Source organism: Diabrotica undecimpunctata, chromosome 1, assembly GCF_040954645.1.
Source record: "Diabrotica undecimpunctata isolate CICGRU chromosome 1, icDiaUnde3, whole genome shotgun sequence".
Lineage (NCBI taxonomy): Eukaryota > Metazoa > Arthropoda > Insecta > Coleoptera > Chrysomelidae > Diabrotica > Diabrotica undecimpunctata.
Genome location: NC_092803.1, coordinates 170,322,824 through 170,342,392, shown reverse-complemented (window position 1 = coordinate 170,342,392; position 19,569 = coordinate 170,322,824). Strand labels below are relative to the sequence as shown.

Sequence of the window (19,569 nt, the reverse complement as noted above, 5' to 3'; positions counted from 1 at the left end):
AAAGGTGGTTGCTTAAAGAAAGTGGTTTTTTCACGAATGGAAATATTGACCGCACAAGTCGTGAGGAAAGTGCGGCCATTCCCTTAGTAAATATTTGTTTTATTCACAATGTGAATATTGAAACCGCAACTGTTTGGTTGAATAATGTGAATTTTTTATTAAGTCACATTTGTTTCTGATTTATGGATAAAATTTTAAAGGATAAAGGAACACTCCTTCGTGTTAGACCGTCTCGTCATCAGCCATCAGCAAAAGAATATGCAATTCGAACTTTCTCTCAGCCCAATTTTGTTAATGTTACCTTTAAGGAGACAGTGTCCTGTTAGGAAATCTACGATGATTCTCAGATCTTTCCTATTCGTATCTACTAGATCTTTGGATCTCTGCTTTGAAGGTTGTTTTCCATCATTAGATATCAGTACGTACCATGGCAACTGTTTCCTTCTATTTTTTTTCTAGTAGAGGTTCCTGATTAATAAATCTTATATATTAAAACGCTAAGCCCTTTTCTTGTCCACCACTTTACTCAAAAACCATATTAGATAATTAAAATATTTTTTCGGAATATTATTAGTATTACGTATCAGATTGTCAAGATATACTTTTGGTACAAAAATTCACTTCATTCAAATTTACTTTAAGTTTTAGACCCCACAATGTATATATGGATCGAAAGGTCTCGTCGAGACGAATCTAAATATGTACTTTCGGTTGCGATCCGACACCGGAAGTGACCCGAAACCCGCATGAAACGTCAAGATAGAGCAACTCTGACACCGGATTCGTGATCAGCATGCAAAATTAACTGCTAAATTATAACATTGTAACAAAAAACATTGTTTTCGACGAAATATTTTGTGATATTTAATACACTTTTTACTTGCATTATTATTGATGAATGTTATGTATATTCTTGCTTATATTGTTTGTATTGATCTCTTAATTTTTCTCGCAAAATAAAAATTTTATTTAAAAAACTCGATGTCGAGTTGGTCCGCTAGTGTATACTAAAATTAAAAATGAAAGAAATGGATTTCAATTCAAAACTAAAATCTGCTTCAGCCGGCGATACGTGAGAAATGAAGTTATAAATAATGCGAAAATGAAGTTAAGTTCAACACCTGCAAAATGAAAATACTATAGCGCAACTGTGTGTCAATCTTCTAAAATAGCTAATAAAAAAGAAAAAGAAATGCAGAAATATGCTTGCTACAAAATTATTAAACAATCTGAAAAGATCAAGCTAACTGAAAACAAAGAAACTACTCTGATCAAGGTACATTGAATTTATGGTAAGGAAGATGAAGAAAAGACTAAAAAAAGCAGGAAGGATGAAAACCGCCTGGAACATGAGCAAAATATGATTCTGTCCGGTAATAGATGAAAAGTGAAGCAAAATTTGATTCATAGATTCAGATTCGACATCATAATCCGACAAAGTAACTTTTTAATATATTTACAATTTTTTATTTTTCATCCTCTAGTGTAACTCCTATCGGAAATTGGAAAATATCAAGGGTATTCTGATATTATTTACAGCCGATCTAAGGAGCTCATTCCTCCTGATGCAGTCAAACTAATACCTTAAATTTTTTAACCATTTCTTCTACGGTCTGGAGTCCTTTTCCTTTTATTTTTTTCTGCATTATTTTTTGAAGTAACGCATATTTGTGTCCTCCCATTAGGTCGCCCAAATATTCAAGTATTGCTAGCTAAATAATTATCTATCAATGCGAACATTGAAAAACTTATGTACTAGATAAGATTCTAAAGGGCCCACATTGAATATACTAGTTATAACTTATACTTGCTACTATCATAATCATCATGTAGCTGTTACTGTCCACTGTTGAACGCGTCAGTGATCGACCTCTGCTACCTTTTTCGCCATTCTAATATTCTTTTAGTCCATCTATTGTTTGATGTTCTCCATTTCATCGTAGTTACATGTTTAACTATGTTTTTGATTTTCGATCTTTGCCTGATGGTATTATTGGGTATTATGTCTCTTTTAGTGATTCCAAGCATGACCCTTTCCATGACTCTGTGGACCACTCTTAAATTTCCCGCTGTATTTTTTGTTAGTGTTAATATTTCTGTTCCGTATTTCATTACCAGTAAGACATAATTTTCCAAAAGCACTTAAACCTAAATCTATTTTACGCTGTATCTCATACGTTTTGTTGTTTTTTCCAATTTGTATTTCGTGCTCAAAATGTTTTCACATATGTTTTTCTTTTATGTAGCGTTGCCTATTCTGATGTTTTCTGGGTGCCCTAAATTTGTCATTGTTTGGGTTTTGCTTGCGATTATTTGGAGACCAACTTCCAATGAGGAACTTAGATACTAATACTACAATAGTGTGGTGATGAGCTACATTTAGAGAAAATGCAGTTGATCAGATAGCTTATGAATAAAAAAACCGAAAGAATCATCATCATAGTTTTCCTTCGTTTTATCCCTATGTAGTGCCTGCTTCTGTATTATCCAATATTATTATTTGCTTTTACTGACATGTTTTTTCACTGTCTCCCACCATGATTGTTCTTTTAGAAACTTCACATTAAGCAATTCTTTATATTTTCTGAATAATCATATCTTCTCTAAATGTGATTCTTATTAACCTATGGTCTTCTATTTTGGTATCAATTGACACAACTGTATTTCCGTAACCAATTTATTTTTATTTATTTAACCCATTTGGTTCCACTATACTATCCGAATACAGCAGATTCTATTAGGAAGTGTGAACAGATTTTCACAAAGTACATCCTAGATGACGCTCCTTTTTCTAACCTTTACAGCAGTAATTAGAAGCTAATCTCCATATTTCTGTTGGATCATTAAAGTGTTTGCTATTTTGTGATGTCGATATTGTCGATTGACGAGTACTGGGATCGACGAAAACATTGTCTACTGGAGCCCTGTAAAGAAATACTAAAGACTTCGCAAGGAGAAAAGAAGAATAGATGAATGAAGAGATACTCCATATGATGGATCTACGGGGACACTTTAAAAATAAAGACAACAATAAATACAGAGAGATAAACCACGAGATCAGGAAGATGATAAAGCAGGCAAAAGAAAAATACTTTGAAGAGAAATGAATGATGAAAAACCTTCAAATTAAATATGATCTGTTTAACCTACACAAGAAAGTTAAATAACTGGCAGGACTAAGAAAACAAAATCCCACTGGTGCACTTCTGGATAGACACGGGACTACTATAACATAGACGGACGAGAAAGTACAAAGATGGGCAGATTATATCGACGAACTATTCGATAATGAAAGGGGAGATCTGGAGCACATAGAACTTACGTCAGAAGAAACAGGTCCGTATATTACAAAAGAAGAAATATTACACGCATTAAAAACAATAAAGAGTGGGAAAAGCCCCGGACCTGACATGCTTACTATAGAAATCTTAAAAATTCTAGATGAGAAGCACATTGATGTTTTAGTGACACTCTTGAACCAAATTTATAGTTCAAGCTTTTAACCCAAAGAGTGGTTAACGTCGATTTTTATTTGTCTCCCCAAAAAGAAAAACGCAAGATAATGTAGCGATTACCGCACCATTAGCTTGATGTCTCATGTGCTAAAGTTACTACTAAAAGTCATCCATAACCGAATATATCACAAGCGTGAAGCTCTTTTCTCACTTAATATACTGATACAAAGATGTCTGGAAGTCAATCAAGTTATATAGGCATGTTTTATTGACTATAATAAAGCATTTGATAAAGTACGACATAAACAATTAATGAATGTCCTGAAATCAAAAAAAGATTGACTACAACGACCTCAGGATCATATCAAATTTATACTATAAACAGCGAGCAAAAGTACGTGTTAACAAACAGCTGTCAGAAGAAATTGAAATTAGACGTGGAGTGAGATAGGGATGCGTTTTGTCGCCAATTCTTTTTAATGCCTACTCGTATAAATAAGTGGAGTTCCCATTAACATTAGATATGCGGACGACACTGTGATCTTAGCCGAAAATATTGAAGATCATCAGAGACTGGTGACCAGAATAGCGGAGAATGGAAAAGAGTACGGTCTAACAATGAACGTCAAGAAGACGAAATTTATGAGAATATCGAAAACTCAAAGAAATAACGGGAATCTTCTAATAAACAAGTGGACAAATATGCATATCTGGGAACAATGATTAACTCCAATTACATTCAGGAGATCAAAATCAGAATAGAAAAGGCTAGAGCAAATTTCAACAAAATAAGAAGAGTGCTATGTACAAGGGAATTAAAATTGGAACTAAGAGTTAGGTTGGCAAGATGCTATGTTTTTTCAACTATGTTTTATGGAATGGAATCTTAAACCTTGAATGCGACATCAATAAAAAAACTGGAATCATTCGAGTTGTGGGTGTATAAAAGAATTTTGAAAATATCGTGGACAGAACACGTCACAAACAAAGACGTTCTGAGAAGGATGAATAAAAAAATAGAAATTTTAAATACAATTATAACAAGAAAATTGGAATATCTCGGACATATTACACGTGGAGAGAAATACACCTTACGCCAACTGATTATGTAGGGAAAGATCCAAGGAAAGAGAAACATACATCAAATGAACTTTTTAAAACAGCCGTCTCAAAAGTCCGAATAGCTATGACGATTGCCAACCTCCGCCGCGGAGATGGCACTTGAAGAAGAAGAAGATGTCAATAGGTATTATACATAATTTTTTATCTTTTAATATTGCAAGGGTAAGTACTGGTAATGTACAGTATAAGAAAACGGATCTTTTAGTTTTCAACGAGATGTAGTAGGTCATTATTTAAAAACTTTAGGGAAATCTACTTATTCTAGATTACGACTAGCAGAATCTGTACCAATTAGTTTAAAGAAGGAAGAAAGCGGTCATTTTCCAAAGAAAATAGACAAAGATATCGCTTATGCCTCAAAGAGTACGTTAGATTTGTATAAAGTGTGAGGTTACTCTGTGTTTGGAGCGTGACTGTTTTGTACAATTTCATACTCGTTAGGTTATAATACAGGATATACAAAAGTATGTGCATATTTTGTAAGAAAATAAAATATTTTAATTTTTACACAAAGTTTTATATTTTTGAATCCCGATCAGCCCATTGTACTCGTATGGGTACACCTACTGTTTGCTAAAATTTAATTTTTTTATGTCAAATAACAATGAATTGTTACTATTTAACCCAGGTTCAACAAGGACATTCAAAAAATGTTGTATTATCAAAAAAAATGTCGTGGAGCCAAATTAGTTAATTTATTTTTAATGAAAGCACCTCTTTTCTAAAAGCTTTTGGGAAATAAAAAATATGTCCTCCTCGAAAAATATGGAGAGCAATCTGTATTATAAAAACATGCTGGGAGAATTAAAAGACAACAGTTCTAATAACACGAGAAGAAAAAAAGAATTAAATAAATGTGACATTATAGCCATTGTCAATAAAACAACCTCGGATACTTAATACTTCTTAACTAAAACTCTCAGTTAACAAATTACAAATCACCCCGAGATAACAATCTCTTTCTATAACTTTCATAAAAACATGCAAAAAATGATAAGTGCCTCAATAAATCGCCGAAAACGAGACATTAAGTCACATTGTTGGCAAATGCTCATAATGTCTTATGTCACTTTGTGTTTACATCGATGTTATTTTGTCGGCGACATGGGCGCGTAGGTGGCATCAACACACCTGTGGAATCTCCTACCAATGATCAACTGAGAACTCAGTGATATACCATAAAGACCGTGGGCGCCTATACCAAGAAGGATGATTGATATGGAGCCACTAATGTTACTTTAGTATTAGGTGGATCGTGGATCATTAGGTAAATGTGTGTCGGATTTCTTTAATGGCGTTTCTATTTTGTGTTTATGAAAGTGGTAGTGATTAATAAACTGATAATTTCTTTTGCTTTTTACAATTTTGTTTACTTGTTTGAGCTTAGAAATTTATTTGTTTGTTTTTTATTAAGTTTATGTACCCAATGTTATTGTCAACGTTTATCATTTCGCTGAAAACAAATGTGGCATATAATATTTATACTATGGCTTACGTAAACTTGTATTTGAATATTTCAGTCCCTTAATTTTTACAGGGTTCTTAGGTTTCACGATGGTTCTCTAAACAATTATTTTTATTTATTATACGTAGGACACTTTTAAAGTTATTTAATTAAAAAATTATAGATCACAATGGACCCGATACCAGGGAAGCATAGAAGTCCACAGGGACAGAGGTTACACTTACAACATAAAAAGCTTTGAGCACATGGAAAACTTGATAAAAATATGGGCTCTACACATGGGATCCAACGCTGGCGCCAACGTTGGAGCCAACGTTGGGCCAATTGTGTTCTCACGTTCGGTAAGGCATTCACACATTGGGTTGAGCATTGGGCCGATATCAGTCTGTTCCCTCTAGAGCCATCGTCAACATGTCCGACATGGAAATTGCAGCGGCTGCGACTGTCATAATTATGAGTGCATATGATTATATGTTTCTACAAAAAAGGCGAATTTTACGTCATTTTGAATACAGCTACTAGATCCTTAGATATGCCGTGTTTGGAAACTGCAGTCTGAATACATGAGTGTAAACCTGACGTCGAGATTCTGAATCACATTTATCCTTTTATTAACTCAATTCCCAAATTTCTTAGCCTTCTATTTTGGCTATATTCTGCATCAAACGTGACTATAATCCACATTATGGAAGTACATATTTTAAAAGTTACATGAGCACACGATGGTGGTCTATTAGGACAAAATGATCTATAATTTAAAATTAAAAGCATATACTTAGTAAAATATTTAGATAAGTACATTTCTTTGGGTACCTGAAAGATACTAAAGAAAATTTTCTTCAATAAAAAAATTTTTTTTCTAAAAAAATGCTGTGTAAAATGGCAACAATTAAAAGAAAAAAGAAGACGAGAACTCTTTTTATAAACTGTGGCTTGTCATTAGTTTATTTTCTTTTGCTTTGCTAGATTGTGCAAAATTAGGTACCTAATTTTATGCAGGATGCAAAAATTACGCACCAACAACTAAATTATGTGCAAATAGCATAATTATACGCCGATCGGAACACTGCTGTGGCGCCAATGTGTGGTCGGAATTAACGACAACACCAGTATTGGCGCCAATCCCTTTGATGTTGTACGCAAAAACCGACAGTCCACGGAAAACTCCCAACGTTGGAGCAAGTCATAAAAATGTTGGCGCAAACATTGGCTCCAACACAGTTTTGTCGGTACATACATTGGACGAACGCTGTTGGGGCCAACGTTGGCCCCCATGTGTGGAGCCGGCTTAATAAGCACACATGAATCCTTCTTTGAGCTTCAATTTCAAGTATCATAAATTATTTATTGAAAACGCTTTCCTAATTCTGGTTATATTTTCTTCCAATTTTGTTACACTATGTCGGATAAACCATCTGCCCTAGAAGCGTTTAAAGCCTTTTTTACACAAGATATGATGGAAAACTTCGTTAAGCAAAGCAATATATACGGTATATATCCAAATTCTGACATACCTGGCCCTTCACACAAAAAAATGGCATAACACATTATTACCATGCTTTTGCTGATACCAAAATGAAAAAAGCAGAGACAGCCTGATTATTTTACCAAAGATATTAGAAACACCATATTCACAATATGGTGTTTCTATAATAAAAACTATTTTATAGTAGTGTTACACCAGTCTAATTTGTTGCACCCCTGATCGAAATTTCGTTACATCCCGATGAGCGCTATGGGTGTCCTCAACTGGACAAAAGAATTCAACTGTGTTCTAGAAAAATAGTTTGAAGAATGAATTTGATATTTAAGGGAAATTAGGTTGTACGAATTAGCCGAAAATATAAATTCGTACGGTTAAGCAAATATGTGTTATAAATTAATTGTGTTTTTAGTTTTAGTGTTAGAAGGCCGTAAATAAATTAAAATAAATATTACATTACTATCAGAAGCGGGCTCTTTAAATAAATTCTGTGAAAATGGCTACCAGAGTTAGTGATTTAAAAGAGACTGACTTATGACGAAAACTGAAATATAGAGAACCAAATTTACCACACCACATACAGACAGATACACACAACACCACAAGATCACCCACTTATGGAGAAATACACCACAACTAACAAATATTACAAATATATCATCAAACTCATCCCTAAATAATTGTCCAACCAATGAAAATTCTAGTAAATTTTTACAAATAATATTCTTCTTGGATCAAACCTGAAAAAAGTTAAATCACACTGAAGATTTCTATCTCCACCCTTATATCACCTCATTGTAGCCAAGTCAGATCATTCTTTCCAGTAGTCCAAACCTTTAACAAAAAATCAAAAACCAAATACCTGGCAAAACCATCTCTGTCTTCTCCTCTGACAGCCAGAGTCAGAACGTACCAATCTATTAACGTACACAACTTTTAGACAAAATTCTGCCAAACCGTAGAAGATACAACAAGCTTCTCAGTTCCCAGATACTGGTTTAATGTCACTCAGAATCCAAATCCCATTACCAAACATGTTTAGATAAACAGTCATCTAGATATATATGAGCAGTGTTAACAAAACCCTCTAACAAAAATATAGCCAGGATAGATTATCTGAAGTCAGCTATATATCACCAAAGTCGTACGCATAACTGCCTGCTCCAATAACCTTCGTAGTCTTTACAGTCTCTGAATTAAAATTCGTCGTAGAACTACCGATTTTAAAATTAAGAGCAAAAAATTACATTACGAGAAAACTAAGTCAAACAATCTAATCTATGTGCGTCTAAAGTAGTAATCAGCACAGAATATATATTCAAAAATTATCAACTGCAGACAACAACACATTTTTCGCATACCTTACAGCAAATGCCCAAACTGCAATGGCAATTATTACATATTTTCCCCTACATGTCTCATAAAAAATCTGTTGTAACTACTCCACAACAAACCCAAACCCTTACTACTCCGAAGCAAAATCCCACACATAAGCTCACCTCAGATATGAAGTCGACAGTCCACTTCGTGTCTGTGATTCTCTTCAACGTCTTTTCAGATAAAAGGACCAACATCGCCTGTCTCTAATTTCGTTTAATATATACGAAATTAATTCCCGTTACATCTCCTCCTAGTATACTATATCTGAGGGTACTCACTCGTTAGTTGCTATCCAAACCTACATACATTCTGAAAAGTAGGTGCTCATGACACATTCTTTAAGAGTCGCAATGAATACACAAAGAGAAGTTGAAGGTGGGTTTTCTGTGGTTTTCAACACTCATTACACGACGATCCCAAGTGGGACACTTGTCCCAAGTAAGAACCTACCCACAGCTAACTTGTGTTAACTAAAAGAGAATCCCAGCAACCTAAAAGATACCATTCGTTTTACGGCATACGCCGTCCCAGAGAACATGTGATTTGATGAAAGATTTGCTATCTTTCGCTGAGCAAGACAACAACTTATACACTGTTAACGCCAGTCCCACATTTACAATAGAGAAACCATACCTTAAAAAAGTTGGTGAAACTTACTAGGTTTTACCAACTTATTTTCATTATCAACCAATCTATTATAAATACTACATATTTTGAAATATATCTGAAGGCGTACCTTCTCTTGATTTGAGTATACATCCCGATATTTCTAAATACTGAATATCCAGAGAAACTATTTTATAGTTTTGTAGCGAAAATGAGTATAAGTATTAGACATGAGACAAATTATATAATATTTAGCAACTTAGGCATTCACTATTGAAGTAACTACTGCAGTGACCAATCAATGTAATAACGATTATCTTTTAATTTATAAAATATTTTACAAGATACGAGAATGGAAATTAATTGACTTACCTACTATTACTACGTGTCCAAACGATGATGGATTTTCTATGCCTGTACAGTTCCATCTATGCTGTCTAAATTGATACCTACACTCATTGGTAGCCATCCTAATTCCGTCTCCGACGGCTACCATCGCATCCGGCGACGCTCTACACATTTCTCTTTGTCTATGAATCAGTCCTGGACTATTCGTACAAACCACTTCGGTTCCGAAGTCTATTACACTTATCACACCTAGCACTACCCTGTAACAAAAAAGGACAAAATTACATTTTTGTATACAAACACACCGAAATAATTTAATATGTACTATTGTATGTATGTATTACAATGTTCTGCTTTTGTTTTTTTTTACTTTTTTTGTAATACAACTTTAGTCTTCTTTATCATTGTCTCACATTTATTTTATCTATAATTTATTTCTTTAGATTCTTACAGTACATACAGTTTCCTCTTATTCATTTCCTTTGTTTTTTCTTAATTAGGAATTATCCAGTCGTTTTATTAAATTGATCTAAAGCTTGCTTTAATTATGGCTATATTTTTGTTTGATTAGCTTCCTAACTTTCTGGTGCCTGACAAAAACTACAAAAATATGTGCGATTTTAACTAATTTTCTTAATAGTTACATGTTCTCTGTCAACACATGTAAACACGCTATTTTTCAGGGTATCATAATTTACGCGGGAAATTTAAAAATTCACAATGGGGCTAATTTAATCAGGTCTGCGGGGCAAAATTGATCTCTACCGTGGGCAAATTTGATAACATTTTTTCTAAAGAAGTCTTAAATTAGTGCTTTCTTTTCAGAAAAAATGGTTCGAAATCATATAAGAAAACTTGGTGCCCGTCCATATAAGGACTATGACAAATTAGGGGTAGAAAATGCCCTCCAGAAAGTTCTTGAGGAAGGATGGTCCTTACATTCCGCTACCGAAGAATATAAAATTCTCTATGGAACCCTAAATAACTGCTATAATGTCCGACATTGAAGAAAAAATAGTAGGCAGATTGTATTTTCCGCGAACGAAGAAAAAACCATTATATAGCGTGCTGCAATATTCGGCGGGTGGAGAGTTCCCCTTGACATGCGAGATATAAAATATTTAGTCAAAAGGGTTTTGGATACCTATTGTCGACAAGTCCCTCTTTTCGAAAAGAATTTACTTGGAACTGACTGGGTAACTCATTACTGAGACGGCCTAAAGGAGAAATTACCCAAAAAGTGGTGACCGATCTTAAAAGACCTAGAGTTAATATTTAAAAATAATCTTTATTTGCTTACTTCGAGAATCTGCGTAGAGAATTAGAAAATATTCCATATTACTAATAACAAATTCAATTACGACGAGACCAATGTACAAGATATCTCCGTAAATAAGAAAATGATATTTCAATGCGGCACCAAATATCCCGAACGAGTTTTTAATTTTACTAGAGCACCAACGACTATAATGATGTGTACTTTGGCTTCAGGATGACTGTTTCCACCATATATAATTTATAAAGCAGAAAAAATGTAGTTACAATGGACTGAAAATAGTCCAAAAAGATCACCTTGCCGTACGGACAGATGCTGCTCTGTAGGTTCTCAATATAATCACACCCATCATGATGGATAGATTCACAAACATTCACGGATTGGTGTACTTTGACTTTTTTACCACATGCAAAACGTCTTGAAGGGCGAAAAATCATCATAGGTGATGATAACCTTTCCTCACATTTTACCGATGTGGTGACATCTTTATGCTAACAAAACAATGTGGGATTGGTAAAGAACTCAACACATTTGACCCAACCACTTAATGTCGGTTTTTTCCTTCCCTTTCAGATGACTTGGAGGGAAACTCTTAGTGATTGGAAAAACTGTCACCCACTGATATTAACCACAATAGATAAGAAATATTTTCCAATTTTGTTAAACACTACCCTTCAGCGCATGAACAAAAAAAAAACGAAAACATCGGACGAAAACAGCGCTTTAAAACGAAGTATTATTTTCTCCTTTTTAGCCACGGGAATTTATCCTTTATCTCACGAGAAAGTTTTAAATAAGTTAGCTAGAGAAGATAAAGAAATAGAGGGCCATATCGACAACCTTTTGGTACATTATCTAAAGGAGAACAGATTTTCAGCTTCACCATCCAGTCGAAATATTAAGCGAACCAAACTAAATGTCGAGCTAGGAAAAGGTGTTGTAGCTCAGCAATCTGATGAAACTGAAAGCGACAGTGAAGCAGAGCCACCAAGTGATAACGAAACAGAAAGTGATACGTCTAACTTAGATGAGTCTGACAATAATGATGGGGTTGAATATTTTGCATATAACAAGGATGACATCAAAGAAGAAGTTTTCTGTTAGTAAAGGTATTGGGAGGAAGAAGGAAGAAGCCATACTAATAATATGTTGCTAAAATTCAAAAAGCCAATGAAAATGACCTAAAGTTGTAGGATATAAATCTACGGATGAAGTAAAGAAGGCCTTAAAACTGGTCGAGATGAATAAATTTTCCGTTGAAGTGAGTTAGTATTCCATTTTGCCCTATCCTGAATTCCTTAATTTAACATAAACAACTTGTATGTTTAAAAAACGGGTTGATGTAATGGAGATGTAGAATCTCACTTTAAACGTAATATACATATATTCAAAGATTTTTAAAGAAAGAACTTTATGTTTTTTGGTGTTCTACATTGCAGTGCTAGCCTAACTTTGTCATTCTTTGGTTTAAGCATATTAAAGTTTACTTTTCATAACCTGTTTCATACGATTACAATTTTTTGAAAATATGTATTAGTTTTTAATGAATATGGGTCTTTGGATTAGTGTTTTTTAATATCACCAACTTTTGTTTGTGAAACCTAATTTAGGTCGTATTAGCGTATTTTTGTTTTTTGTGTGAAAAAAATAAATCCGTAGAAATGCAAATTCTGGTTTAAATTGCAATGATCAATTTCGCCCCATTATACATTTTTCAGAATTTTTTGAAAAATATTTATAACGTTTTCGACAGTCGAGACATATCATTAAAAACAAAATGGCGTCTATTGAACTGCTACATATTCACAGTTCTGCTCTACGGAATGGAAGCATGGACACTGACTGTTGCATCTATGAATCGGCTCAAAGCTTTCGAAATGTGGTGTTATAGGCGCATCTTACGTATATCCTGGGTTGACAGAGTTACTAATGTGGAGGTCCTGCGTAGAATGGGGAAAGAATGTGAAATTCTCATGACCGTCAAAACTAAAAAGTTGGAATATCTAGGACATGTAATGAGAAATCAAGAACGTTACGGCCTTCTCCAGCTGATTCTCCAAGGGAAAGTAAATGGTAAGAGAGGACCGGGAAGGAGACGCACTTCCTGACTTCAAAATTTACGAAAGTGGTATAACACGACTACCACTGAACTGTTCCGCGCTGCAATAAATAAAGTAAAGATAGCCGTGATGATCGCCAACATCCGGAACGGATAGGCACTTTAAGAAGAAGAAGAAGATTTATAACGTTGGGTGAAGATGATCGGCCGATGCTACTTTTATTCACTTAAAAAGGGGTGATCAATTTCGGCCCGTTCAGGGTATGAAGTTGTTCATCCAGTTGTTTGTATTTTTTAGTAAAAATTTTATTAAAAAAAATATTTTTTATGGAGAAATATTTAATATAGATGTTCTTAAATCATATTAGTAAGAAATATGTAGTGATTTTTACAATTTACTATCACATTCGTGAATGAATAATTTTAGAGTGATCAATTTCATCCCATTTTACGTTATAATTATACACGTCCTCGATTCGTCGATAGACCAATACCTGACTAAGAGAAAGCAACTAGGGTCTAAACTTGGCAGACTGTACTGGATGTTATATCGCAAATCACAATTAACAGTTATCAATACATTTTTAATATGCAAAGTGGTCCTAAAACCGATATGAAGCTACGGAATTCAAGTGTACTACCGAAATCCTACAAAGATTAAAGTCCAAAGTACTTAGGATGATCGTAAATGCTCCATGGTACGTAACTAATAGTGTTATTACTCGTGAATTTAAAATAATATCTATCAAAGAAGATTTCCTACTTCTCCCAGAACGCATACAAAAACAACCCAACGAGATCATCCCCTAATGAGACGTTAGATAAGTAAAAGTAAACTGTCACTGGACAGTTTTCTTAAATGCTTTGTTACTGTCGTTGACATTTGCCTATTGTAAAATTTACAGATTGCAAATTAAATAGGATGTTAAGTAAAAAAAGAAGCAGGCGTCACCTAATTTTAAAACTATAGAAGTCATTTATAAAAATGGATTTTTAAAATTATTCTTCAAATTGATAAAAACATAAATGCACGAAGACTTCTTAATACATAATTTAAATTTCTTATTACCGATACTTCTTGTTCAATTCAAAATAACCAAACCGTAAATAAGTATATAATGCTTTGAAGCGGATCAGTAAATACAATCTTAGTGGTAGGTAATAATAAAATCTAGATCAATTAACTCGATCGTTCGAAACTGTCACTAAGCTTAATTCAAGTATCGGTTTTACTGTTAGTTGTTATTTTACAGGAAAATATATTTCTGTATGTGAACATGTGAACGGTCGCAAGTCAGCGGTTTTATAGCCCGGTCAATGTTAATGTTTTATCAATGTTAATGTCAATGTTTTATCAGAAATAAGATTCCATTTTGGAATCACATAATGCACCATACAGGTAGTAACCAAAAAAATATAGTATCTAAAGCAATTAATTGCATCCTAAAATATCCTAAAATTTACTAAATTACTAATGCAATTTGGGAACCAAAAAAAGGGCGAAGAGAATGGAGCCAATTCGTACTTTTTCTGTTTTTTGTATTAGACCTTAGGCCTGCATTTGTCTGATTTTAATTATCTTATAGTAGTATTTGTGACGTTGACTGACAATTATCTTGGTACCCCTTTTGAAAGAATTTTCTTGATGGTCTGGTGGCTGTTGCTCTTAAATCTCTTGATAATCAGGCTAGCCTTTCACTATTATTTCCTGGAATATGCTGGTTATCTTCCTGTTAATTATTTTTCTAACACTTGATCTCAAGGCTCTCATTATTGTTCTTAGACATGATTTATATGTACGTACTTCCCGATCCAATCTCATATTTTTATTCTTCCAAATAGCAACACTTAGACATGTTCGATTATTTCGTCGTACTATTTTGTATCCTTTGAATTTTCTTGCCACCGCTGAAGGTTTCGTCATAGATGTACGTATTTTCATATTGTGTATCCCAGGGCTGTTTTAAATATTTGTACGATTCGGTGTAGGACCTCTTCCTTATCTGAGATAGCATACCGTCATTTGCAGAACAAATAATTTTTTTTGTGCAGTTTGTATCCTTGTTCTGCCAAATATTTTTTATTATGAATTCGAAGAGTGGTGGACTTAGTAAATATTTTCCTACCGTATTCCCGAGGGGTTATTGATCTACTTTCGATGGTAGTTCTTTCTAAACTTTAATTTTTGTTTTGTTGTTAGGTTATTATCTTAAATTGTCCTTATCATTGTGTTTAACTGTTTTTTTTAAGTAATTTTAACACCTTTTCTAATCAAATGCAATCAAAGGTTTAAATAAGATCTACACTGGATATATACGCTTGTTTGTTATATTCCCTTGCTTTCTCACTAATTTATCTAGCTATGAATTAGCATCTATAGTTGATTTATTTCGTCAAAAGCATTGTAACTCTTCTCTGATTATGTATTTTTTATCAATCTTAATGACCAAAATCCTCAATAGCAGATTAATAGCTGTGTTGAGCTAGATCATTGTACGATAATTGCTAGGATTTTTACTATTTCCTTTTTTATGTATTAGTACCATAATGATAGTCCTTGACTAGTTTAGTACATGCTTGCTATTTAAAACATCCTGAAGAATTACCTCTACATTTTCAATTATTGTTTCTCAACCAAATTTTAAAAGTTCATTAAGTCTATCATCATCTAGTCTAGAACTCTTCTGCTGAACAAAGGTTTTCTTCTCTTGTTTCCGATCCACCTTTTGTCGCTTTTATCTAATTTTTATTTATTTATTTTAAGTCGTTTGTCATCGTATTTTTGATTATTCTGACATACAGTTTGTTCTCACGTAGTATCTATTCCAACAGTCTTTTTGAACAATGGCAAAATTAAAAGATTATGCTGAAGAATTCAATGCTCGGTGACAACAGAAACTTTAGATATACAGCTATCATGGTTTATGATTAAATGTATTTTTGTTGAACATTCGAGACTTTATTATTAATTCTTAATTGTAATTAGTTTTTTTATTGTGCTATAGTTTTAACTGAGATAATTTTTCGGACTAGAGACGGGCAGATCGCACAGAATCAAAAGACATAATTAAAAAAAATATTTCAGGTCAAGAAGAAAAACAGGTGTTTTTTTTATATCATCATCATTAGCTACTACTGGGAGCAGCATCAGTCAGCAGGTGATGTAGCTATTTCAAGTATCTGTTAAAGAAGAAAACTTTTCATAATATTTTAGATGATATTATTTATACAGAACTGAGTAGTAGAACAAATTAATAAGAAGCTGTACTTATTATATAAAACTAAACAAATTCTGTTGCAAAGGCTTCTGTTAAACATAATATGTTGTAGTAGGTTCTTTTTAACTAAACGGGATATGATGTGATCGTCACATTACTATGACAAACAAAAAGAGACACGTTTCAACTGTTGTTGAAATTTTTTTCCAATTATGCATGCTTAAGATGCCTCAACTCAGCAGATGTGCCAACACAAACAAAAATCAGATTCGATAACATCGAGGAAACCTGGAAAAATCTCAAAAATAACATAATTAACGCAGCAACAAAATCACTTGGAGAGAGGAAAGTAACTCACACTAACAAAGAAAACCCCATGATTTATAGAGGAAGTGAATACAAAATGTGAAGAAAAGAAGAAAGCCTTTTTACAATACATAATATACAAAAACATAACGTACATACAACTAATATAAACGAATCAAAAATTAAACGAATACTTTAGTCAGTCAAATAAAAAGGGAACACTGGCAGACCTTCTTAAAATAGATGGAACACGACTTCTACAGACACAAAAAGAAATATGTAGAATCATCAGAGAACAAAGAAAAAAGATGAACGAACCAATAAAAACGAAACACATTCAGGGGAAAATATAGGCAGACTACACTCGATCCCTCTTGCTAAAGATGATGATAATGAACCAGCAACACCAAAAGTGACAACAAACAAAGAAATAAATATTGAGGAGGAAGAGTTAAAGGAAGCATTAAGGAGACGACCAGATCTCGCCAAACAAATATCAACACTAATCCAAAAAATAATAGAACAAAACAGAATACCACAAGAATAAATATCAAGCATCCTAATACCGCTCTTCAAAAAGGGGGACTAATTGGACCCGGAAACTTACAGAAGAATTAATTTATTAAACAAAATACTAAAATTAACAACAAAAGTGATAACACATAAACAAAATGAAATTATCACTATTACCACTTATTAACACTAGCAGAAGAACAACAAGCCCATAAGACCATAAGAAGGCATTTGAAACGGTCAAATTAAAGGACATTTTACACTTATTGTACACAAAAGAATCTCTAGTAATAATCAAAATGATCGAAATATCTATCAAAACAATACAATAAGTAACTAGAAGAACTAACTAACCCAATTGAAGCTGGCAATAGGATAAAACAGCGAAATTTCGTGATTTCTCTATTGCTTAATTAACTAAAAAAAGATACCAAATGGAAGAAAAACAACATCAAATAATCTGCTATGCAGAAGACGCAATACTACTTTCTCAAAGTAAAGATGATATACAACGTATGTTGCACCAATTCAATATAACCGCCAGAATATTGATCATGTTAATTTCCCTAAAAAAGAGAAAATGCATGGCTATAAAAGCAAATTTACTAAAATGTGAAGTGAAAGTGGAAAGTCAGATAATAGAACAAGTGATGGAGTTTAAATATCTACCAATAGTACCATACTATTTTCCTACGGAAAGCTCAAAATAGAAATTACATATGAAGGGAATAGAGAAAACAGAGCCGCAGGTTGCCTGAATGAAAAAATATGAACAAGTAAAAATATCGAGAAAGAAGTGAAAGGCATAATTTACAAAACAGTCATCTGACCAATAATGACATACGTGGTAGAAACACGACCTTACATAGCGAGGAGGACAAAAGAAAACAGCAGAGATGAAAACTCTTAGAAAAAACTTATGGTTAGACACTCTGAGACTAGAAGTACAGATATACGACGTAGATGCAAGAGGGAGAACATCAAGGACTGAATAAGAAATGAAAGGGTAGAATGGAGCGATAATATTAGCTGAATAACAACAAATAGAGTAGTAAACACGGCAAGAGATGGTTCCCCAATAGGAAGACGATCAGTAGGAAGACCACGAAAAGGATGGAACAACAACTTACTGTCGACACATTGACAAACAGACAGTCATGTTAACATAAAAAGAAGAAAAGTGAGGAAGAAGAAGAGTATGCATGCGAGACATGGACAGTTATAGAATTCCATGGATAGCTCCCTGCGCGAATATCTTGATTCTTGATGAAATTAAACCCAATCAACGTCTTTCTATTAATATTTACTCTAGAATTTTAAAGTTTTTTTATCATATTCATCAAAGCGATCACAAAATGGAGCGGTTGGTGGTCCAAGGAAGACCTCAGTCAACTGCAACACGCCAGATCACAGCAATGCTCAGACATTATGAAAAAGCTTCTCAATAAATAGTATACTGAAGAATTACATATAACAGATGACCGCGACCAGTGAACAAATCATTAATCAAACTATCTGAGCTGCTGAAGCTCAAGTATGAACCACAACACACCTGCTAAAATGTAAGTGACTATGATGGTGAGGTTTTTTTTGCGCATCTTGAAAAAACAACATTTTATAAATAAAATACAAATTTTAACTGAATAAGTTCGTCAAAGAATAAACATAACATATAATATACGTTGTTTATAAAATAATAACTGTTAAAGTCTTATCTGAAGTTTGTAGCAGGTACGTAGGAATGGAATTCGGTATAGATATTCAAAGCAAAAAAATATTTTAACAAAATACTGTTCCGAGATAGATCCAATATTTTGTTTTTAACTTTTCTGATGATTCAATATAATATGCCTTAATGAAAATTTATATTACATTTAAAATAGAGTTACAATAACGGAATAGTTTTGTCCCCATGATTTGGTGTGGTAGAGGTATTGGTAATGATTATACAGAGCTATAAACTGGCATAGTTGTTTTTCTAATGATTGGTAATGATTACGGTCATTTTCACTTTTGATTTGCAGTTATGAATAGGTCAACGAAACTACATTTATTACATTCTCATGCTCATAACACGCTTTTAAAATACACTTAAAATTAAAAAATGTTAAGCTTCCAGTATATTTAAGGCAGGTTAGTTAACCTTTGAAAGTCGAAGAGCTAATAAAGATACTCAGCGGCAATTCTAACGTATTCTACTAATAAAAATACTTTATTACTAAAAAATATGAGTATAATTTGTGATAAGTCTATCGCAAAAGCAAGAAAGATATTTTCTCTGGCCTATAACTTTATTGAATTAAATATATATTGCAACCGAATCAAGTAGGCGGTTTTA

At 33.3% G+C, this 19,569-nt stretch overlaps 1 protein-coding gene across 1 annotated transcript in view; it reads right to left on the bottom strand.

The window, feature by feature from the left end:
* Nucleotides 1–19,569, bottom strand: part of Wnt2 (Wnt oncogene analog 2) — a 287,566-nt gene that overhangs the window by 94,837 nt on the left and 173,160 nt on the right. Inside the window, exon 2 of the mRNA XM_072520525.1 lies at nucleotides 9,884–10,119. Coding sequence (XP_072376626.1) covers nucleotides 9,884–10,119 — 236 coding nt within the window. The remainder of the gene's footprint in view (nucleotides 1–9,883; nucleotides 10,120–19,569) is intronic.